The 24490-nt window shown below is 42.7% G+C and overlaps 1 protein-coding gene across 1 annotated transcript; it reads left to right on the top strand.

Annotated features, from left to right (window-relative positions):
* Positions 1–1000: 1000 nt before the first annotated feature.
* LOC120542953 (H-2 class II histocompatibility antigen gamma chain-like) lies at positions 1001–24086 on the top strand. The gene is made up of 9 exons (XM_039775723.1): positions 1001–1221; positions 8902–9077; positions 9893–9984; positions 12500–12556; positions 14954–15037; positions 15164–15266; positions 19012–19200; positions 22402–22476; positions 23345–24086. The coding sequence occupies exons 1-9, from the start codon at positions 1139–1141 to the stop codon at positions 23350–23352; spliced, it is 867 nt and encodes a 288-aa protein (XP_039631657.1). The 5' UTR covers positions 1001–1138; the 3' UTR covers positions 23353–24086.
* Positions 24087–24490: the final 404 nt, after the last annotated feature.

Raw genomic sequence — 24490 nt, forward strand, 5'->3', positions numbered from 1 at the left:
TCTGTGCCACAACACCACACTTATAAGTAACTTTGGCTGAAAGAGACACCCATCAATTCTGCCATTACCAGGATTTCCTTTTCCCAGTATACACTCTTAAAAAATAAAAGGTGCCCAGTGGTTCTTCAGATTGATGCCATAGGAAAACTATTTTTGGTTTCTAAAAGACTCATCTTAATGAAGGTTCCAGAAAGAACCTTAAATGTATTTAGATCCGTAACAGGCTCGTTTAAAGGGACTTTTGCTGCACTTAATACTGCAAGCTAAGTTCAGAGTTTTCTTATTTGAGATTTCAGGTTTCTTCAACACATTAGAAAGCTTTTCAAAGCACAAAGAGCCAACTTCATATGTGAAAAACCCTTCCCAGAATGAAATCGTGCTTGTGCTGTGATGAAGCACACGTCCCAGCAAAGAATCCTAAAATGCCATTAAAGAACCAGTGTTTTTAAGAGTGTAGCTGAAGTTTATCCCAGCAGCACTAGGTCTTCCTCCAGAATCAACTCTAAATTGGATGCCAGCACAGATTTTCATCCTGGGTTGCCAGTTCACACTCATGCGCATAATTTTGATTAGAGATTGAAATCTGTCTATCAAAAAGTCAGGGGGAGAACAAACAAACGGCACTTGGGTTGTGATCTGACTTTACCTCAAACTTCTGAGCTATCAAAAGTTCGGCTAACTCAGTCAATCAAAGATTCTTATCGATGCACTGCACCAGTCACCAGTGGGCATCATGGCAGAGAATTCAATAATCAATGGTGGTAATGAATACATTACTTTAATAGAACACGCTCGAGCGGAAAGTGGACGGGCAGTAGGAGCTCCTTATTGTGCAGGATTTGTTTGTTCGTCTCCTGTTTTTTGATGGACGGCTGCGAGTTTCGGCGCCGAGCTCAGCTCTCTGGCTATCAACACGTGATGCGCTCCGCGCCAGCCAATAGAAATTCAAACGGCAGACTCTTTGCTGTCGGGGGCTTTCCTTTCTGATACTTTCGCTGCCCCCTCCTAAAACACAGTAGAAGAGCGGCTGGAGAGAAGACTTGTTCCTTATTTGCAGACTTTTAAAATAATCGCACACACCGCTTACAAAAGATAAAGCGAGCGCATCTCGTGTCGACTACTACTCTTGGGATTGGAAATGGCAGAAGAGCATCAGCAATCCCTGTTACAGAGCCAGGTGTCTATACCTGGAGAAGAGACCTCCCTGACAACGCCGACCAGGTAGGCTGTCTGTGACAAACAGGCTCGGGGGTTTAACCTGAGCCAAAGATCGCTGACTTTTTGATTGAAATGTCACAGTGCGTGCGGACGGGAGTGTAGAATTTATTATTATTATTAGGCAGACAGTGGGAAATTAGTGACAGACTCCGTTAAAATCATATACTGGAGCAATCGGGGAAAAGACTGCAATTTCTTTAATAAATCGGGGAATAATAAAGTAAATTGTGATGAACGGGGCTTCCTTCGACTTTTAAAAGTGACACCACGTTGAAAAAATTGAAAGGGAGATATTATTCAAGTGTGTGGGGTGTATGCGAGTGTGCGACTTGTATGCACCTTGCGATGGACAGGCGCTCTGTCCAGGAATTGTTCCAGCTTTGCGCTCTATTGTTATGGGGATAGGCTCCAGGACCCCGCGAACCTGCACAGAATTAAGTGTGGTTTAAGCTATTTTGGCGTGGTATATAATAAAGTAAGCTGCTTTAGTTTAATATGTACGCATGAAATCATAACCAGTGCGAGATTTTGAACGGAGCCAATCAAACGGCTCATTTGCTTGTGACGTCACTTGTTGCTAACTAGAAAGGCGCACATAGTTTTTAACAGTGTTTTCATTATTTTAAACGTTTATTTTTATTTATTTTTTTTTTTACTTTTATATGACTATGGGAATTGTTCCTATAGTAAAAGTGAAAGTATGGGAGTGTTGTAGATTCGGCAGACGTCCTCACCTAAGGCCACCTAAAACAAAATTGCTTATAAATACAGAAAAATCCTATTATGCCCCTGTCCTTAGCCTCCACTTACGTTGTGCTATTATTATTTACTTACATTACCACCATTGGGTGTACCACCGCAAAGTCTACTACACTTAAAAAAAATAAAAAACAACTTATTTATGTCTCAGTTGTGTATGTCAAGCATATGTTGCGTACAATTTTCAGTTTAATTTGAACTTTAAGTGCGTAAGCACTGAAGCGCCTTATTCGAATATACAAGTAGGTTGTGTATAAAGTGTTCATACGTATAATAAATGTATAATATATGCCACACGCGCACAGAATATAAGAAAATAAATGAAAACCAATAACTTGTGCAAAAATTAAAACGGAAACTGGAAACACAATGTCGGCGTAAAGCTGTGCAGCTGCCACACCTAAAGAAGGCTCCACGGCTGAATGAGCGCTCTTTAAAATCAACATAAAAAGAAAACAAACCATCTTATGAATAACTCTGAACACATCGGAATCTACAATATTTATCAGTAGTCCATTAATAGCTAGCTGTGTGTATGTTGGAATATAAAATATACATATATGTCAATAACTCGTTAATAAAAGCGAGTATGCTGCAACTTGATAACAACCAGGACTTTAATATATTATGTAAATTTGCATTTGTTTTATTTATCATTTTTTCCGTTTCATTTTATTTTAATATTTATTGTTTTATCATTTTTTCCTTACCTTCTTGTAATGCAGTGCTTCCTAAACTCGGTTCTTGAGACCCACTGAGGCCGCAGGGTTTTGTTCCAATCCGCTTCAATTTTTAAATGGACTCCTGGGCTAATTAAGTGATGTGTTATTTCCCAAGTTCTGTGTTTTGGGAACAAAGTAGAAATTAGAAAACTAAGTTTGGTAAATATAGGGTGGTCCAGATCTAATTATGCAATTTTCATTACGCTATAACTTATCAAGTTTATTACATAGAAAATCACCCAAAAAATCACAGACCATAAAGAAGTGTGCGAACTGACGACATGAAGAATCGTCTTCGTGCTGAACTGGAATCGTCACCACATAAATCAAAGTCATCCAGACGATCTGGATCTGCATAATTAGATCTGGACCACCCTCTCTCTCTCTCTCTCTCTCTCTCTCTCTCTCTCTCTCTATATATATATATATATATATATATATATATATATACACACATTTTGGTCTCATCAGAATTGAGATCCTTGTTCCAGCTGAATTCAGAGTCTTCCTACAGTTGTGCTTGAAAGTTTATGAACACTTTAGAATTTTCTATATTTCTGCATAAATATGACATAAAACATCATTAGATTTTCACTCAAGTCCTAAAAGTAGATAAAGAGAAACCAGTTAAACAAATGAGACAAAAATATTATACTTGGTCATTTATTTATTGAGGAAAATGATCGAATATTACGTATTTGTGAGTGGAAAAAAGTATGTGAACCTTTGTTTTCAGTATCTGGTGTGACCCCCCAATAACTGCAACTAAACGTTTCCGGTAACTTTTGTTCATTTCTGCTCACCGGCTTGGAGGAATTTTAGCTCATTCCTCCGTACAGAACAGCTTCAACTCTGGGATGTTGGTGAGTTTCCTCACATGAACTGCTCGCTTCAGGTCCTTCCACAACATTTCGATTGGATTAAGGTCAGGACTTTGACTTGGCCATTCAAAAACATTAACTTTATTCTTCTTTAACCATTCTTTGGTAGAACAACTTGTGTGCTTAGGGTCGTTGTCTTGCTGCATGACTCACCTTCTCTTGAGATTCAGTTCATGGACAGATGGCCTGACATTTTCCTTTAGAATTCTCTGATATAATTCAGAATTCGTTGTTCTATCAATGAAGGCAAGCCGTCCTGGCCCAGATGCAGCACAACAGGCCCAAACCTTAATACTACCACCACCATGTTTCATAGATGGGATGAGGTTCTTATGCTGGAATGCAGTGTTTTCCTTTCTCCAAACGTAACGCTTTTCATTTAAACCAAAAAGTTCTATTTTGGTCTCATCTGTCCACAAAACATTCTACCAGTAGCCGCCTGGTTTGTCCACGTGATCTTCAGCAAACTGCAGACGAGCAGCAATGTTTTTTTTTGGAGAGCAGTGGCTTTCTCCTTGTAACCCTGCCAAGCACACCATTGCTGTTCAGTGTTCTCCTGATGGTGGACTCATGAACATGAACATTAGTCAATGTGAGAGAGGCCTTCAGCTGCTTAGAAGTTACCCTGAGGTCCTTTGTGACCTCGCCGACTATTACACGCCTTGCTCTTGGAGTGATCTTTGTTGGTCGACCACTCCTGGGGAGGGTAACAATGGTCTTGAATTTCCTCCATTTGTACTCAATCTGTCTGACTGTGGATTGGTGGAGTCCAAACTTTTTAGAGATGGTTTTGTAACCTTTTCCAACCTGATGAGCATCAACAACTCTTTTTGTGAGGTCCTCAGAAATCTCCTTTGTTCGTGCCATGATACACATCCACAGACATGTGTTGTGAAGAGCAGACTTTGATAGATACTGTTCTTTAAATAACACAGGGTGCCCACTCACACCTGATTGGCATCCCACCGGACTCGAATTTCACCTTCAAACTAACTGCTAATTCTAGAGGTTCACATACTTTAGCCACTCACAAATATGTAATAGTCGATCATTTTCCTTAATAAATAAATGACCAAGTATAATATTTTTGTCTCATTTGTTTAACTGGTTTCTCTTTATCTACTTTTAGGACTTGAGTGAAAATCTAATGATGTTTTATGTCATATTTATACAGAAATATAGAAAGTTCTAAAGGGCTCACAAACTTTCAAGCACAACTGTATGTGTTTTCTGTGGAAGTTCTAGTCGAGATGCCCTGTGTGTTTCTTCTCTTTGCCACTCTCCCATAAAGCTGTGGCTGGTGAAGCACCTGGGCAACAGTTGTCTCCTTCACAGTCTCTCCAATCTAAACCATTGTAGCTTCTCATCCCTTCAGAGTTCTCAGAGGCCTCCTGCATTCGTCTTCACTTTCTGTGGACGGCCTCTGCTCTCGCTAGATCTACTGCTCTGCCATACTCTTTCCATTTCTTCTTGATTGATTGAACTGGATATTTCATAACTTGGATATTTTCTTGTCTCTAACCTCTGACAGTTCCTTGGAGTTTTCATTTGTCTTCATTGTGTGTGTTGGACCGCCATACTAACTCGCCACAATCAACTGACACCCCAGACAGGTGGTCTCCACTGAACTAATTCTGTGGCGTGTAAAACCAATGGGCTGCTCCAGAGCTGATTCAGGGGTGCCATTTTAAAGGGGTGAACGCTTATGTGATCAATTCTTCTGTTTTATATTTTTAATAAACTGAGACCACTTTGCAGAGATCTGTTTTTACAGTGACATTAAAGCACCTTCTGTTGATTTCAAAGAGTCCACTGGGGTGAATGAAGCGTTGTATAGCAATACAATGTGAAAACTTCCAAGGGGGCAAAGACTTTTTATAGTCAATGTATAAAACAAAGGCTGTCTGATTGAGCTCTAATATGGCTCACCGTACAAATAAAAGTCCACAGTCCAAGAACCTTCTTTTTAAAGATTTTAGTGAAGTTCAAAGCAAACAGTTCACACAAAAAATAAAGAAAAAATGTAGATAATACAAAAAAAGGGGAAAATTATGGTATTCTGCTTGAGAATTAGGCATCTAAGTTACACTTCTTAAGGTTTCTATGTAACGGTCAGAAAACTAAATGCCCTTAATGCCAATCTGTTGTGGTGGACCTGGCCGGGACGTGTCCATAGTGGGTGACTGGGTGAGAGGATATACACAGAGCATTATCTCCCATGGAGCTCAAGATGGCAGCCACCCTGAGTGGCTGCAGAGCCTCAGATTCCCACAGGGCTTCATGGGAGTTGCAGTTTAGCACAGCCCTGTTGTGTTCTGTGGGTGCTGCCATTGGGGTGCTGCAGAGACTGCGGTGCCCTAATGTGTCAGTCTACCCCGTCTCCCAGAAGTGCTTCTGGACAATACTAATGTGCCACTGGAAGTACTCCTGGGTGCAGGATAAAAGGAGCCAAGGAACCAGAGTCGGGAGGTGGAGGACAAAGCTTGTCGGAAAGAGAGATAAAGAAGACAAAGTACTGGATTATTGTGTCTTGTAACTGTGCTCCATTGGATTTACTGTGCTGTGCCGGTGGGAAACAAAAGATAAAGAGTTTCCCACAACTGAAGAGAAGCTTGTGTTGTGCTGGAACTTGTGTCTGTGTCTGTCAGTGTCCGGTTTGGGGAGCTGGTGTGCCCCCTGCAGGCCACACTGTGTAACCATTCATGTTTCTTTTTAGCTGGTACACTGGTACTGTGAGGGCCGTGCAGAGTGGAGGCAGGGACTCTGTGTTTTCCCCAGTTGATTCTGGGGTCCCTCACGGGTGTGTTTCTGCTCCTACTCTCTTCAGTGCTTGTATGGACCGGGTGTTATGCAGGTCGCGGGGTCCAGCGGCTGTGGGACGTCTGTTGGTGAAGAAAGATTCACTGATCTTGACTTTGCTGACGATGCTGTGATCTTCTCTGAGTCAATGGAGGCTGTGATCGGGGCGCTCAAGAGACTGAGCGAGGGGTCTGAGTGTCTGGGCTTGCGAGGGTCCAGATAAAAACCAACAGCCAGGCCTTTAATGACCTCTTGGGGACGGCCATCAGCTGTGTGTGTTTGTCTGTGGAGAGAGTGTCGACCTCATCGAGAGGTTTACTTACCTCAGCTGTGACATTCATATCTCTGGTGACTCTTGCTATGAAGTCAGTAGACGGATTGGGAGAGCATGGGGGGTCTGTGGGGCATCTGTTGGTGAAAAAAGATTCATGGATCTCAACTTTGCTGACGATGCTGTGATCTTCGCTGAGTCAATGGAGACTCTGATCGGGGAGCTTAAGAGACTAAGTGAGGAGTCTGAGTGTCTGGGCTTGTGATGGTCCTTTACCTGCATTGTTATCACTCTTTAATTTAATATTGTTTTTTATCAGTATGCTGCTGCTAGAGTATGTGAATTTCCCCTTGGGATTAATAAAGTATATATCTATCTATCTATCTATCTATCTATCTATCTATCTATCTATCTATCTATCTATTATATAGTATCTATCTATCTATCTATCTATCTATCTATCTATCTATCTATCTATCTATCTATCTATCTATCTATCTATCTATCTTTAATGACCTCTTGTGCACAGCCATCAGCAGTGTGTCTGTCTGTGGAGAGAGTGTCGACCATGTTGAGAGGGTTACTTATCTTGGCAGTGACATTCATGTCTCTGGTGACTCTTCATATGAAGTCAGTAGATGGATTGGGAGAACATTGGGGTCATGGGGTCGCTGGAAAGGGGTGTGTGGTTCTCCCGATATCTCAGCAAAAGGACGAAGGTCTTTAGAGTCCTGGTGCTTTCTGTTTCGCCATATGTTTGCACAACATGGACGCCATTCAGTCACCTGAGATGAAGACTGGACTCCTTCAGTAGTGTGTCTCTTTGGAGAATCCTTGGGTACCGTTAGTTTGACTTTGTGTTGTGCACAGAGTCCCGATTGAGGCACATAACCTGCATTGTGAGGGAGTGTCAGTTAGAGCACTACGGCCATGTGGCGCGATTCTCCGAAGCTGATCTGGCATGAGCGGCTGGACCGGGCCAAGGGGACGGCCACATAACACCTGGCTACGGCATATAGATGGTCATTTCTAAAGGGTTGGACCTGGACCGTGTGACTGCCAGGAGGGGTTACTAACCAGGATCCTGAGCTGTTTCGTCGTGTGGGGGGTACCAGTGGATGCTCCCCAACCTGACCTGACCTGACCTGTCTTAATTTCAATCCAGTTATGCGTAGTCCTTGCAGACTCAATAACTTTTTCAAACTAGTTACGTACTTCTTACAGTACTTTTGTGGTCACTGTCAGAACTCAATAAAGTTGTTAGTCTTTCATGGTGATATTCATTTTCTCGGTGTAACTTAGATACGTCACCTTTGAGGAGTTTTCCTGCTTTATTGTTATTTCTCTACATCTACTTTAAAGCTCTTGATGTCTTTTATAGTGTTAGAAAGTTTCATCCCACTTGTTCTGCATGATCTCATTAAGGCAATCAAGCTTGCGTCCTGCCAGCGCAGGTGGGGATGCGCTGTGTTCTCTCTTTCTTTAATTATGCAGACTCCCTTCCTCCATCGCTTCAACTAATTCACATTCAAGCTTCAACTCTACTTTGCATATATAAGGTTATTTAAGAAGATTAAAGTGCTTGCCACAGTTCTTACTTTCAGTGTCGTCACAGCTTCTCGCCCCTTTCTATATGTTCGATCACAGTCGGCTGATTTAGCATGCATTTGTTAGCAGGCAGGCAAGTGAGTCGGTACGGCACAGCACCTTCTTTTATCACATTGTTTTTTTAGTTTCGGTACTTCAGTTCTTTCCATCTTAAGGTCTTCCAATGGCAGTTTTCTGACTTTTACTTAGAAACTTTAAGAAACCTCGATGAACACCGAGGAAGACACAACAAGAGGAACTTAGCGGGAATTCCATCGCATTGTTTTAGGCATGACAGTGAACTTTTAAAAACCCTGTAATAAAGCCAGTCTGGTTGATTACGGTATACAGAACAACTTTGGTGCCCCTTTACATTTTATAAAAGTGATTTGCTTTTGCTTAGTGGCAGGATTGGCACTCCAAGCCACTGTAAAAAAATCCCACACTGTTCCATTCCAGTGTGGTGCTGAGGTGTCAACCGTCACCCTGTCACCCAATCTGGGTGGTTCGTCGTCTGGTGGGTGCGACAACACACTGTAATCAGTGCCTGCTCCCAACCGCCTCCTCCTCCTCTTCCTTACAGTCAATATGAAAAGGGGTGTACGGCCCAGGAATGTTATTTATTCAAGTTTTTAATTGATCTATTCTTTATTTCTGTTTGAAGGCAATCTTCTAGACGTGGTTGGATGACTGGCTTCTTTGCTCTCCTTGCTATTGGACTGATCGCTGGCCAGGCTGTTACCGTCTACTTTGTCTTCACTCAGAAGGACCAAATTAAAACTCTGCAAGACCACACTGACATCTTGAAAGGCCAGTTGAGGCAGCAGCAGAAACAAGGCTGTAAGTCGACTTGTACCTCTACAGGGTGGTCCAGATCTAATTATGCAGATCCAGATCGTCTGGATGACTTTTGATTTATGTGGGGATGATTCCAGTTTGGCGTGAAGATGATTCTTCATGTTGTCAGTTGGCACACTTCTCGATGGTCCGGGATTTTTCGGGTGATTTTCTAATAAACTTAATAAGTTATAACGTAATGAAAATTGCATAATTAGATATGGACCACCCTATACATGGCTAATAAATTAGTTTTATCATTGTTCAGTTTCACTTGGGATCGAATTGTAATATATGGAAGAATAAAGTTTATTATAACACACAGTTAGTAGAGATAGTGGGCAACAGAGTACCAGAAGGGGCTGGGGGTGACTGAAAAGGCAGGAAATGAGGCTACCGAGCCTTAGAACCTTCTTAATGTGACCGACTTAGAGAATTAAGATTGGTAAGTCTGGGCAGAGGAGGCTGCAAAGGGACCTAATTCAGGTTTTCTAAACCCTCAAAGAGATTGACTCAAAGTTTTCGACTAAATGGCCAATTACGTACAAAAGGCCACAGGTGGAAATTGAGAAGTTAACTTACGACTGAAGCCTGGAAGAACTATATAACGCAAACTGTTGTGGGAATCTGGAACAAATTAATAAATCATGGAGTTGTACCTTGACAACCTTTAAGAAGGATCTGGATGAGATATTGGGACAGCTTAGCAGTTAACCAAACTAAAGAGCTTGCTGGACTGAGTGGTCTCCTCTTATTTGTCATATTTCTTATGTTCTTGTTAAGCAGCTAATCATAGTGGCCGATCCTTCTCTTTCCAGCCGTTGTTCCCAGGATGATGCACATGCCAATGATGAGCTTGCCTCTGCTAATGGACGACACTGACGTCAAGCCAAAGAACACTCCTGCGAAAGTAAGCGGCCTTCTTTCTTGTCTGACAAATCTCGGTGCCAGATTTATGGGCGATGCATCAGTTTGGTTTACGCCAGCTAAAACGTCCCTTGGTTCAAAATGTTTTAATGTTTAAAGCCCTCCATTTCAACAATGTTAAATAAAAACCGTAAGCTTTCGGGCTGGCACGTTCATCTCTGGATGCACAACAGGTTCCAATGTGCTGATTTATTCCAAGTGTGGAAATTTAGAGGCTGGAGCTTCACAGAAAGAAACACTTGAGTGACCCCGATGGTAGTGAACCACTAGGATGTGTGCAGTGCCCACCCAAAAATTTGTTAAGTGGGTTTATAACCCAAAAATGATATTTTTATGCTACTTCCTCATGTAGTTTGTAGTGATGGACAGTAACAATTTTTAATCTCATGTGTTCATAAGGGAGATAACAAAGATTCTGACCAATGTATTCAGATGCCTAAGCACGTCAGAGTACGTTCCATTTTATTCACTGCAGTTCTTATTTAACAATATTTTAGTAACGATACAGGTGTGTTAGACATTGTGAGTTTATGACTGGATGGCTTGACCTGTGGATTGCGCAACACGATTCATTTCAGATTTCTTTCCATGGACTTTGTGATGTTTGCTGTGGTCCAGCATTGGTTGCCATGAATGCTCATTTGGTTCAGCATAAAAACATCAGAGTACATTTGTTTTTCTCTGCCCTTCCTACAAAGTACTTGGGATAAGTAACATCTAAAAAAAAGAATCCTTTTTGAATAGATTATTTCTTTAAGTGAGAATGGAACACAATACAATCCTAGATAAAGAAACCGTGGCAGCCAATCGTTTCACCATAGGTGGGGTGCCTGATTGGTTTAACTGTAATTCTCAAGAGGGTTGAGTGGTGCCCAGGACTACTTCCAGGCTCATTCCACCATGGCGTGCTACAAAGCTCCTCTGGGCGTCTTTTCTGCCCTCTGCAATTAGGCAATTCAATGCTTCTTCCCAATATCCCAAACTAAATGCTGATACCCTTAAAGTTCATTGTTTCATTTCTGCACAATATGCATTTAATTATCCTTCCATCCCGCTATATCCTAACACAGGGTCATGGGGTTCTGCTGGAGCCAATCCCAGCCAACACAGGGTGCAAGGCAGGAACAAATCTCTGGGTGCAGAGCCCACTGCATGGCGGCACACACACTAGGGACTATTTGGGATCACCAATGCACCTAACCTGCATTGTCTTTGGACTGTGGGAGGAAACCCACGCAGACACGGGGAGAACATGCCAACTACACACAGGGAGGACCCGGGAAGTGAACCCAGGTCTCCTAACTGTGAGGCAGCGGCACTACCACTGCGCCACCGTACCACCCTTGCATTTATCCATCCATCCATTATCCAACCCACTATATCCTAACTACAGGGTCACGGGGGTCCGCCGGAGCCAAACACAGCCAAAGCAGGAACAAATCTTGGGGCAGGATGCCAGCCCACCACATAACACACACACCAAGCACAATTTAGGATTGCCAATGCACCTAACCTGCATGTCTTTGGACTGTAGGAGGAAACTGGAGCACCTGGAGGAAACCCATGGGGAGAACATGCCAACTCCACATAGGGAGGACCCGGGAAGTGAACCCAGGTCTCCTAACTGCGAGGCAGCGGCGCTACCACTGCGCCACTGAGCCACCCTTGCGTTTAATTAGTTATTTTTGTAATGAGTGGTACTGCTGCCTCTTATGAATTTCCCCTTGGGATTAATAAAGTTTATCTAATCTCATTTAAGGAGATCAGGGTTCACATCCCTGGTCCTCCCAGTGTGAAGTTTGCATTTTCTCATCGTGTCTCCAGGTGCTCCAGTTTCCTCCCACTGTCCAAAGACCAGCAGGTTAGACAAACTGCCGACACCATACTGGCTCTATTGTGTGTGTGTGTGTTCACCCTGTGATAGACCTGTCCAGGGTTCAGCTCCAGCACACCCAATGACCCTGGTCTGGACTAAGTGACTTAGAAAATGACATGACTTATTGTTTGATTTGCTGTATTATTTGTCCTTAGAGTTTCTATCTTTGCTTTATGTTTCTGCTGCTGTATACGTCTTAATTTCTGACTGGAGATTAATAAACTGTGGTGGGCTGGCACCCTGCCTGGGGTGTGTTTCCTGCCTTGCGCCCTGTGTTGGCTGAGATTGGCTCCAGCAAACCCCCGTGACCCTGTAGTTAGGATATAGCGGGTTGGATAATGAATGGATTAATAAAGATTATCAAATCTACTCTAATCTAATAAGCCTTAAGAAACGTATATTAAAGAAAAGTCACGAAAAGGCTTACAAAGTACTTCAGTTCTACAGCAACTATGTCTGAAAAACAGACGGCATATAAGTGGACACGACACGATTCATGTTCCTGGTCCAGGCTGTTACAATGTCCACTTCTCACTTCTCACATTTTGTCCAGACATGGGTGTCACACTTATCAAAGCTTTGACTTCACTTATCCTTCTTTTTCTTTCCTATTTTCCTTCAGCGCCTTGAAGACACAGCCACGGTGAGCATTGAGAAGCAGGTGAAGGACCTTCTGAAGGTAAGGGGTCAAAAAATGTCCTTCAAATGTATAGTTACGACTCAAATGTAGCAGCTTAGCACTGCTGTCGTATGGACCTGGCATCCTAATTTACAATCCCACACCCAGTTGTTGTCCGTGTGGATTGTGCACTGTGTCTTTTTGTGTATATCCTGGTGCTTTGCTTTTCCTTCAGCATGTCAAAGTGGGGCAGGTTTCGATCACTGATGACTCTAAATTGACCCCCATGTGAGTGTGTGTGTGTCTATTGAAGGACTGGCGACCGGTGGAGGGTTGCTTCCAGATTTGCATTGAGCGTCCCTTGGATAGACTCTGGCCACCACACACCCTGAACTGGATCAGGTGGATCTAGGATTGCACATATTCAGTAGATCATAACACACTTTGGAGTTGAAGATCAAGTGATTCACACAAAATTGAATTTGAGTTCAAACTCGGGAAAACAGTGAAGTACACGGCGGTCACACAGGAATAAAGGTGTTTAGTTTCATCCTGGTCTGAAGCTTCTCTGGCCAGCAGCCGTACCTCCTGTACTTCTGAACATGCCATCCACCTGAAGCTAAAGCATGTTTGGGCCTGGCCAGTACTTGGATGGGAGACCATCTAGAACAGGGGTCCCCATTTCTGGTCCTGGAGGGCCCCAGTGGCTTCAGGTTTTCATTCTAACCCTTTTTCTACATTTGTGACCTGTTTTTTCTCCTAATTAACTTCTTTTGAATTCATTTTAATCAACTTGCTCTCGAAGAATTAGACCCCTTAATTGTTTCTTTTTCCTTAATTATATTGCCAAACAATAATGAGATACAAAATGAGCCAAAACATGACCAACAAAGTGTGTCCATCACACAATATCTGAAAATAAAGAAAGATGAAGTCCTCAAGGATGTTGATCTGCTCAGGTCCCCAAAACATTTGACCAGAGCTCTTAGAAAAATGAAACTCAACAATTTCAGAAATGTCTGCTATTGCATAATGAGAGCAGCAACAAGCCATGGAATTAAAGAACGAGTTTAATTAACGACAAGAATCAGCACCTCATTAAGCAACTGGTTGGCATGAAATTGGTTGGTGTTTGAGGCCCTGACTTAGTTGGTCTTAGTTGGCTCACTCACTTCACATTTCATTTCTGTTTAAGGAAAGAAATGAAGCAATTCAGAGGAAAAATGAAGAAATTCAGGGGGAAAAAATCAATTGAAATGAATTCAAAAGAAGTTAATTAGCAGCAAAAACAGGTCACTAATTAAGAAAAGGGTTAGAATGAAAACCTGCAGCCACGGTGGTCCTCCAGGACCTCTGATCTAGAAAAGGCTTACTGCTGGAAGAGGTGTTGGTGATACCAGTAGGGGGCGCTCACCCTGTGGTCTGTGTGGGGGTCCTATTGTCCCAGTGCAGTGATGGGGACACTCTGCTGTAAAAATGGTGATGCCCTGACTCTCTGTGGTCAAAAAAGATCCCTGGGCATCTTTCATAAAGAGTAGGGTGTGTCCCAATGTCTACGCTAAATTGCCCATCACAGCCTGGTCAATCCGGCCCCCTAATCAACCCCCTGTCCCTAACTGGCTACCTCTCTCACCCCTTCACCACCTAATAGCTAATGTGGGGTGACCTTACTGGCACAAAATGGCTGCTGTCACATCCTGCATATTATCCCATTATATAATAAGGGTGAGCAAGCAAATCAAAGTAGCTACAGGCCAGTAATCTTATTGTGCATGACATTTAAATGAATAGAATGAATTATTAAGGATAAGACTGAGCAACACATGGCGTTACTGGAGTTTTACTGAACAATGAGGAAGCAACAAAGGGTTACAATCAGAGTGGAGCAAAAGAGCTTATGTGTGGTGAGCATACTGGGGCAAAATGGCTGCCATCGCATCATCCAGGTGGACACTGCACATTAGTGGTGGTGGAAGTGGCTCATCGCTCACTGTGTAAAAGATCACTGAGCATATAAATGTAAAGAATTATTATTAATTATGAACACTGACTTGCGGGGTGGATTTGAAATACTGAGATGGCCAGAAGGGGCGGAGCTTGCGATGACATCAGTAGTGATGTCAGTTGCCTTCTGGGTTTTTCTTCTCCTCTCTATGAAATAAAGCAGTGTGTGTTAATGGTGCTATTACCTGCAATGTCTTTTCTCCCAAAAAGATCCATAAAGCACTCCCCAAGCTCGTCTGACTGACATGGGTACATTTCTAAATAAAAATTGCTAGAAAAATTAATTGAAAAACAATTTTAAAAGTTTTTTTTAAGCAGGTTATCGTAGTGATTGATCTAAAAGAGGCACAACTCAAAATGCCAATTTATCGATTGCCGCATTCTTAGATGTTACTAAGGCACACTAAGCGTAATTCTGCACCTGATGTTTTCTTTTGGTATTCTGCTTCACAGCAAGACAACTTTCCAAACTTCAACAGCACCTTCCTAGAAAACCTCAACCTCATGAAGAAACAGATGAATGAAACTGATTGGGAGGTAAGACACTCATCATCATCATCATCATCATCTGCACTTTGTGAAATTCCCATTATCTGCTCCCCCACTCTTTTAGTTTTCCTGTTGTCCTTCATTTTTTTTTTAATTCTGCACATTTCTATGCAGGGATTTCAGTCTTGGATGGGCAACTGGCTCCTGTTCCAGAGTGCTCAGAAGACTCCACCAAAGCCCACCACCCCTCCACAGCAGGAGATCCCAGCCTCACAGGGTAAGTAAGGCATTCCATTTAAATCCTCTGCACGTCACTGTTCACCGCTGCCCACCTTGTTTACTTACACAGGAGGAAAGACTTCATAGCCTGATATGGTGGAGGGTCTGAAAAAGAAGCCCTTAATCAAAGAGACCAGCAGGGTCCAAGAAAACTCCTAAGCATCATGACTGGTAGGGAAAGGCAACACGTGAAAGGCTGAGAAAGTGAGAAACTCCAGAAAGAAAGATTGACGGAGACCTGCAAACGTTTACAGTTTTACAATGAAAAGCACCATTCATTCATTCATTCATTCATTCATTCATTCATTCATTCATTCATTCACTGATCCTCCTCATTCCTGTGTGAAGTTAAAAGGGCCAAAGAGGATCTTATTAGCTTTGGTTACAAAGCAGGAACCAGCCAATCACCCCAACATCCACGTCTATAGATAGATAGATAGATAGATAGATAGATAGATAGATAGATAGATACTTTATTATTCACATAGGAGCTGGGAATAAAGCTGGCCGTCTGGAGACCTTCTACACCGCACTGGGATTTAAACAAAACCCTGGAGATTGTGAGGCAGATGCACCACCATGCCACCTGAAAGCTACTTGTGCCATTTTCTTTATGTATGACTCACAGTTAGGAGACCTGGGTTCACTTCCCAGGTCCTCCCTGCGTGGAGTTTGCACGTTCACCCCGTGTCTGGGTGGGTTTCCTCCCACAGTCCAAAGACATGCAGGTTAGGTGCATTGGCGATCCTAAATTGTCCCTAGTGTGTGCTTAATGTGTGTGTGTGTGCCCTGCGGTAGGCTGGTGCCCTGCCCAGGATTTGTTCCTGCCTTGTGCCCTGTGTTGGCTGGGATTGGCTCCAGCAGACCCCCGTGACCCTGTAGATAGGATATAGCGGGCTGGACACTGACTGACTGACTGACTGACTGACTTTAGTATCACTTTGCCTCAAGCACTTTCAGATCAGTCAGCACCAGCATGCCATTCCTTTCATTAATGTTCTTTATGATGCGCTGTTCACATGAATCACCATCACAGCAGGTGGCACCTCCAGTCGTTCTTCCTTTATATCCTCATCAGTATCGTGCAGTTCCCTTGATCAGTGGCGATGTTATATAGTGCCTTTCATACTGAGCACTATCATAGCACAAGGAGTCTTCAGTCATTCAGCTTTTAATACTCAAAAGTAGCACACTGTTACTTTCATTCATTTTTTTTATATAGTGCCTTTCACACTGAACACCATCATAGCATGAAGTGCCTTCAGCCATTTACCTTAAAATTCTTAAATGCAGCACATGTTACCTTTTTCTATGGTGCCCTTCATACTGAACACTGTCACAGTATGAGGAGTCTTCACTCTTCTGCTCCTTTTGCCAGTGTTTTTTATGTTGTGTCTCTCATAATGAGCACTCATCTTAACATGAGATACCTTCAGCCATCCATCCATCCATTATCCAACCTGCTATATCCTAACTACAGGGTCACGGGGGTCTGCTGGAGCCAATCCTAGTCAACACAGGGTGCAAAGCAGGAAACAAACCCCGGGTAGGGCACACACACACACACACACCAAGCACACACCAAGCACACACTAGGGACAATTTAGGATCACCAATGCACCTAACCAGCCATTTACCTTAAAATACTGAAGAGCAGGGCGGCAGTGCTAATGCCACAAAGTAAGGAGACTCGGGTTTACACCTTGGGTTCTCCCTGCCTGTTCTCCTCGTGTCTGAGGGGGGTTCCTTCAGGTGCTCTGGTTGCCTCCCATTGTCCAAAAACATGAAGGTTAGGTGAACTGGCAACTCTAAACTGGCCCTGGTGTGTGTGTGTGTTCGCCCTGTGATGGACTGGCGCCCCGTTCAGTGTTTGTTCCTGCCTTGCACCTTGTACTGACTGGGATAGGCTCCAGCACCCCCTGCAGCTCTTGTCTGGATTAAGTGGGTTAGAAAATGACATGACATTACTTAAGCGCAGCATGCTGTTCCCCTCACCAATGTTTTATATAGTGCCTTTCCATACTGGGCACTCTCATGGCATCAGGAGTCTTCAGTCATATCACTTTTAATGCTCAAGAGCAGCATTTCATCAATGTTGTTATATAGTGCCTTTGATGCTAAGCAGTTTCACAGCATCCTTTAGCTTTCTATATTCAAGAAGAGCATGCTGTTCCTTTCACCAGTGTGTTTTATAGCGCCTTCCATACTGAGCTCTGTCCTAGCATGAGGAATCTTCAGTCCTTTATCTTTTAATGCTCAAGATTAGCATACTATTCCTTTTGGCAATGTTTTTATATAGCGCCTTTCATGCTGAGCACGATCATGGCACAAGGTGCCATCAGCTTTAAATACTCAGCACTATGAAGCAGTTGCTTTCCTCGCGGTCTTTTATTTTAAATTGCACCTTTCGTAGTGAGAACTATGACAGCTTGAGGTGCTTTCTGTCATTCAGAATTTTAATATTCAAGAGTAACGTTTTTCATCCACCTGTCCAATATCACAGCTGGATGGGAAAGGCCAAAGTGTATCCCTGCAACATTGAGAGCAAGACAGGAAGGGGTCTTAGACGGGGCAGTTTAGGGTCTCCAATTAATGGGACGCACACACATTTAGAGTCTGGAGCCACGAAGCAGAGGCGCTGACCTCTGTGCCACCATGCCACTCCTTACACCAAAATGCTTTGAAGAGCTCAACACTGGTTAGTCAATGCTGCAGTTACTTTTATCAATGCTTATTTTATATTTCATCTCGGATAAAAGGCCATAATAGCATATTGCAAGATGGCTTTAGTCAGTCATTTAATAACAGTCAGCAGTACATTATGATCTATTAGTCAAAAATGATTTTTATAGCGCCTTTCATACTTACATTTACATCATGGCCGTCACATAAAGGCACCATTTAGAGTTGATGGTGGCCAGTGCCCATCAAGTGGCTTCATTTCACTTGAAATGCCAGGCTGGCCCATAAGTGCTGACCGGTGTGCGGTTTGGCCTGCCCATAGACTTGCTCATAACCTGAAAGAGGTGACATTTGGACATGAAGATGTGCATCTAGTGACGTTCCTCATCTCAGTTTATTGCGTCTCCTGCGAGTGCCCCCGAACTGAACCCAAGATTTTGAATGCGTCCTTCTCACAGTAGATACTGGGCAGCAGTTATGTGGCATGGCTACGCAGCAACAAGTCCAGTCAAGTGACCACTAGGTGGAGCTCCAGGGCACTACATGAGTTAAATTACATAATGTAATATCCTCAAACTCAGTGAATCCAGGTCAGTATCACGCGGTGTTGGCACCTAAATTGGCAGCACTGAGCACAGGAGGGGACTAGACAGGTAGGAGAGTGGTCTATTGCAGGGTCCACTCACACACACTCAACCCACACTTACACTCGTAGTGTTGCCAATTAACGAAACCTGAACATCTTTGGTTAAATGGACAGAAGCAGTCCAATGACCAGAAACAATTTTCGAAAATGAATAAAAACAGACATCCCAGTTTGATTAATAAAACAGAATTACAAACCTAAAGGGTACAGCGGCAAAGCCGTTGGCCATAGGGGAGGCTCTGCACATTGTCAGTGCCCCCCTGTGTAGGACAACTCAAAGGCCATGAGGTAGGAGTGCCTGACATGGTGGCATTCTGAGGTGCCTGTAGACCACTGCTGTTATAAAGACTTTCAGCACCTCCACTCCAAAATCTCCAGGAGTTCATCACCTTTTTTTTTTCGTTTGCCCTCACAGTGCAGACTAAATGCCAACTGCAATCCGGTGAGCAGCCCCGTCGTCTCGGTGTCTACCGCCCTCAGTGTGACTCACAGGGTAACTTCAATCCCAAGCAGTGCTGGTCTGCCACTGGCTACTGCTGGTGTGTGGACAGTAATGGCGACGAGATCGCTGGAACTCGAACCCGGGATCCTCTGAACTGCAACGGTAAGGTTTACACCTAAGTGTTGTTTGCTTCATTGCTGCTGCCAATTTCACCCTTTAGAATGTGTTATAAAATAATAATAATAATAATAATAATAATTATTGTTATACATTTTACAGTATATGTCTGCAAAAATATGAGGTGAATGCTTAGTTCTGTTTAAACTTTATTTGTTTAGGATGGCACAGTGGTTAGCACTGCTGCCACGGACCTCCGGGGTCCAAGTCTCCAAGTCGCACCATTGTCCATACAGGGTTTTTTATATGTGCACGTGGGGTTTGCAGTGACACTGCAGTTACTGTACATATCGGGCTGACTGGGGACTCTAAAGTGACCCCACATTGGTGAGTCCTGAAGTCATCTGTTGTCACACTCAGGCCTGGTCCTGCCAGTGTTACACAGATTCAAAAAACAGATGGATACCTCATGAGGTAAGGAATATCAACCATTAAAAGAAATGGTGCTGGGAAAGAAAAAGTGGGAGCCAATGTCATGTTTAAAAGAATTCAGCAGCATACAAATCAGGAATTGAGGTGAGACGAGGCCATTTGACCCATACAAGCCCACCAGCTTCTAACCTGTCAGGCTCAGGGTTCTCTCCAAGGACAGGGCGGGCGGGAGGAACATAAACATACATTTTAAGTTCTTTTGCCCTGTGAGTATTTCTTAGTTTTAAACGATATAATTTATCCACCTTAATAAAGGAGAAGTGAGAAGCATCCAACTCAAGAGCCGCACAGCTGTACAGCCATAAGTCACTGCAGTTTTTGACCGAAGGTTCTTGGCAGAAGTCACTGAAAATAACACGCAGCACTTTTATGGAGGAAGTCCCACAAAGCCCTTACCTTTACAACACTGACCCGTATCCTTAAGTTACCTCAATATAACCATATATACTACACCCTAATCACACTAATCCCTAACCTTAACAACATTAACCACTAACCTTAAGTTACCTATGACTTACTTCTGCCAAGAAACCGCGATCAGAAGCTGTGATGATGCTTGGTCCTGCGCCTCTGCAGTTGAATATTATTGGGACAAGTGCCTGTGTGTCCGTGTAGCAGCATGTCCGTCTGGTTGCTATGTTTCTGTCATTCCAACAGATGGCACCTAACAAACGTTTATAATAATAAAATGCATTGCATTGCATTACAACAGATGGCACATTACAAACATTAACACTGCATTTATGAATCCCGTACCAAATGGCATATAACAGAGACGTTTGCATTACATTTGTCATTCCAACAGATAGTGCATAACAAACATTTGTAGTAATAAAATGCATTACATTTGTCATTCCAACTGATGGCACATCACAAACATTAACACTGCATTTATTAATCCTATCCCAAATGACATATAACAGAGACATATGCATTGCATTTGTCATTCCAACAGATGGCGCATCACAAACATTTGCAGTAATAAAATGCATTGCATTGCATTCCAACAGATGGCACATTACAAGCATTAACACTGCATTTATGAACCCCATACCAAATGACAAATAACAGAGACATGTGCATTACAGTTGTCATTCCAACTGTTTGTGGTAATGAAATGCTTTGCGTTTGTCATTCCAGTAGATGGCACATCACAAACATTATCACTGCTTTTATTAATTCCATACCAAATGGTAGATAACAGAGACATACATATGCATTGCATTTGTCATTCCAACAGATGGTGCTTCACAAACATTTGTAGGAATCTATTTTATTAATGCAAATGTTGGTGATGTGCCATCTATTGGAATTACAAATACAATGCATTTTATTATTTCATGCATTCCAATAGATGGTGCACTGCAAATGTTAACACTGAAGTTTATGTGGAATACTTACGCCATACACAGGTAGCACAGCTTGTATGTAATAAGCTGAAATGTTTATGCATTACAGAACACACTTTAAAACACGTTTATAAATGTAGTGTGTGTATTTAACCTGCTCAGGCATAAACAGTTCATTAATTAATTAATTCATTCATTCATTTGTGAAGCTGTATGTTGATGTCATAGCACACAAAATGCTTGTGGAATAAAACAAAGTGGCAAACAATCCAGTACATTAAAAAATAAATATGCAGGCAACTTGATCAGTTTAAACGGTCATTAGATGCCACTAGAATATTCTTAAAATCAGGTTATTTGGTGAACTATTTGGTCATTGACCTTTGCTTTGATAATTCAAAGTGATACCTTACAAACTGGGAATGAATAACATTTGTGATGGATGGTCAAAAGTCGCTTTAATGTCCGTTTTCAAAAGATTCATCTATGGGCTTTCTAGACCTTGCAAGTCGAGATTTCTGGGAGGGGGAGGACCAGGGTGCTGTGCCTGGTTTGTAAACGTCCAGCAGGTCTGGGGTGGACTTCCTGACTCGTTTCATTGTGCCCTACTGGGAAATGTTATATCAGGTCAGGTCAGGGGGGCATGCACTAATTCAGCACGTTTCTGCACCCACCACACGACAAAACAGCTCGGGATCCTAGTTGGCAACCCCCCAGGCAGACACGTGGTCCAGTCCCACCCTCCTGATATGACCCCCTATCTGCTGTAGTCAGGTGTTACGGGGGCGTCCTCTTGCCCTGGTCCAGCCACTCGGGTCCTCACTGCTCACTCAGGGAATCGCGTCACATGGCCGTAGTGTCGTAACTGACGCTCCCTCACAATGCAGGTAATGTGCCTCATTCAGGACTCCATGAGCAACTGATTAATCGACACAAAGTGAAACCAGAGACCCCCAAGGACTCTCCAATGAGACACAGTATGAAGGAGTCCAGTCTTCGTCTCAGGTCACTGGATAGCGTCCATGTCTCACAACCATATAGCAAAACAGGGAGCACCAGTACTCTAAAGACTCGGACCTTTGTCCTTTTGCAGGGATATCGGGAGTGCCACACACCCCTTTCCAGCAACCCCATGACCCCCACGCTCTCCTAATCCATTTACTGAGGTCAAATGTTATCTGCTGAAACTCAAAAGGTTGTGTACATCTTAGATGGAAGGTTCGGCAAGACCCATGAGAATGGTGTGATTGCCACAAAATGCAGAAATGAGATGAGATTTTGAGAATACAGAATGAGGACCACCTGTTCTAAATGTAAAGAGGAGGAAATTGGCAGCATAAGTGTACATGAGAAGTGCCCAGCTGGTCATTTCTCCATCTTCTGATGACTGTGTTTTGTTTTTTAGGTCAATCACAGTATGCACTAAGAGGAGCCCGCATGATGGCCATGCCCAGTCTGGCAAAGACTGTGCTGATTCCAGGTAAGCATTTCTGTCACTGCTGTGCCCTTCTTGTGATTCGGAGACCCAGCAGTGTCCAGCTTCCCAGATATACTCACCCATGAATTTCATAATGCCAGTTAGGCCTCATCACAACATGAAACTTCACACAAGACCTGGTGACATTTGAAGGGCTCCTCAGGGAAAAATCTGTTAGTAACTTATTGCTTTACAAGACTTAAGTCTTGGATTAACCATTAAGAAAAATAAGCAGGTGCTTAGGGCATCAAGATAGGGGGGCACCATAGAAATGTTCCATTTACTATGAATCATATGGTGCAAAACTACAAAGACTGGGGGCGTTCATGTGCTCTGAGGGGTTCTGCTAGACCAAAGGACTTACATACAAATTCAACTTAAGTACAAACCTACAGTCCCAATCTCGTACGTAACCCGGGGACTGCCTGTATTCGTATGAAAAGGTGCTATATAAATAAATATTGCTGTTATTCGGGCGTAAAAATGTAAAGTGGAGCATTAAACGTCACCCCGAGTCTGACTCGTTGTTAACCGCAATTACGTAGAATTCCAAGGCCTAGTCACACTCGGGGTTAATGCCAAGGAGGTTAAAACTTGTGAATGGAGTGTCTTAAGTATTATTAAGACAAAACAAAGCTTTTATTAAGGTCCTGTTACATAACTAAGTGATTAATCGGTGCAATATGAGTTGCCCCCTCTTACAATTCAAGTCTAATTAAGACTACACGAGGCCTATTTAAGGTCTTATTGCATAGCAGTAAGTGAGTCAAGTTACCTAAAATCCTCTGTCCAGTGTAACTATTTGGCTTTTAAAGTTCTTTATTTTTACTAAAGCTTTCTTTCTTTCTTTTTTTTTATTTTATTTTTACAGATAACTAAAGAAGATATAATTGGAGGAAATCCACAGCCTTCTAATATCAGCTTCTAATTTACTTGACTTTTAGGCCACGCAATACTAAAGCATTTTGATTGCAGCTTTTATCGTAATAATCAGCTTAATAATGAAGTTTTGAAGAGTTGCCATTTTAACTGTTTCTTATTATTTTTTCATAAATGTGAAATCTAAACGTGTATCTGTAGTGATTATGAGTGTCTGCATCACAGGGGCTCGGGGTAGGCTGGCAGAAGTAGGATGGCAGAGTCATAGAGCGGAGGGTGTAACTGGTATGGGGGACCTCACTTAATAGTTACAAGTGAGCAGTGATGGAGGGATTTGAGGATCTCAAGCTAAAAACGGAACGGCGGACCTCTGAGACGAATAATCCTGATGGCTTTGTGCCCGATGGATTGCCTAATTAAGGACGAACATTTCCTAGTAAGTAAAAAACACCGGACATGGTGGTGAACACAAAGACCGATGATGATTTTATTCAAATGGATGATGACTTGTACATTTTAATAAAGGTGATTGTATTATTTAAAGACAGTAAAGAAAATATATTTCCTAATTTAGTGATTATGAATGTCTCCATCATAAGGGTTAGGGGTGGACTGGCAGAAGTTAGATGGCAAAGGCATAGAGTGGATAATGTAACTGGTATGTGGGACCCCAGTTAATGATTACAAATGAGCAGAGATGGAGTGATGGATTAAAAAAACAAAGAAAAAAAAAACAAGAAAACGCCGCTGACTGCCCCACCCTCAAATAATCAGTTAGTCATTCCTGCAGGGTCTTTTTGTAAAAACGTCTTTTATTCATTTTTCTTTAGTATACATATATATTTTTGTAATAAAGCAACAATGTGCAAAGTCGGAATGCCAAAAATCACAATGTTTTACAAGAGAGTGTTCAATTGGCGCAGAGCGCCTTTCTCACCGCGGGACGCAACAACTCCTACTTTACTGTCAAAAGACCCCGAGTGGAGTCCAGAGAGCCCCCGATACACCAATCAGGCTGTCAAGTTCAACAAACAAAAGGAAAAAGAGCTGAAGAGAAGTGAAGTAAATGTGAGCGCATGAATCCCGAAACTGGTGAACTCGTTTGTACCCGGCCATGTTTGAAGTTGTCGTCTTCGGG

This window comes from Polypterus senegalus, chromosome 13 (genome assembly GCF_016835505.1).
Source record: "Polypterus senegalus isolate Bchr_013 chromosome 13, ASM1683550v1, whole genome shotgun sequence".
Classification (NCBI taxonomy): Eukaryota; Metazoa; Chordata; class Cladistia; order Polypteriformes; family Polypteridae; genus Polypterus; species Polypterus senegalus.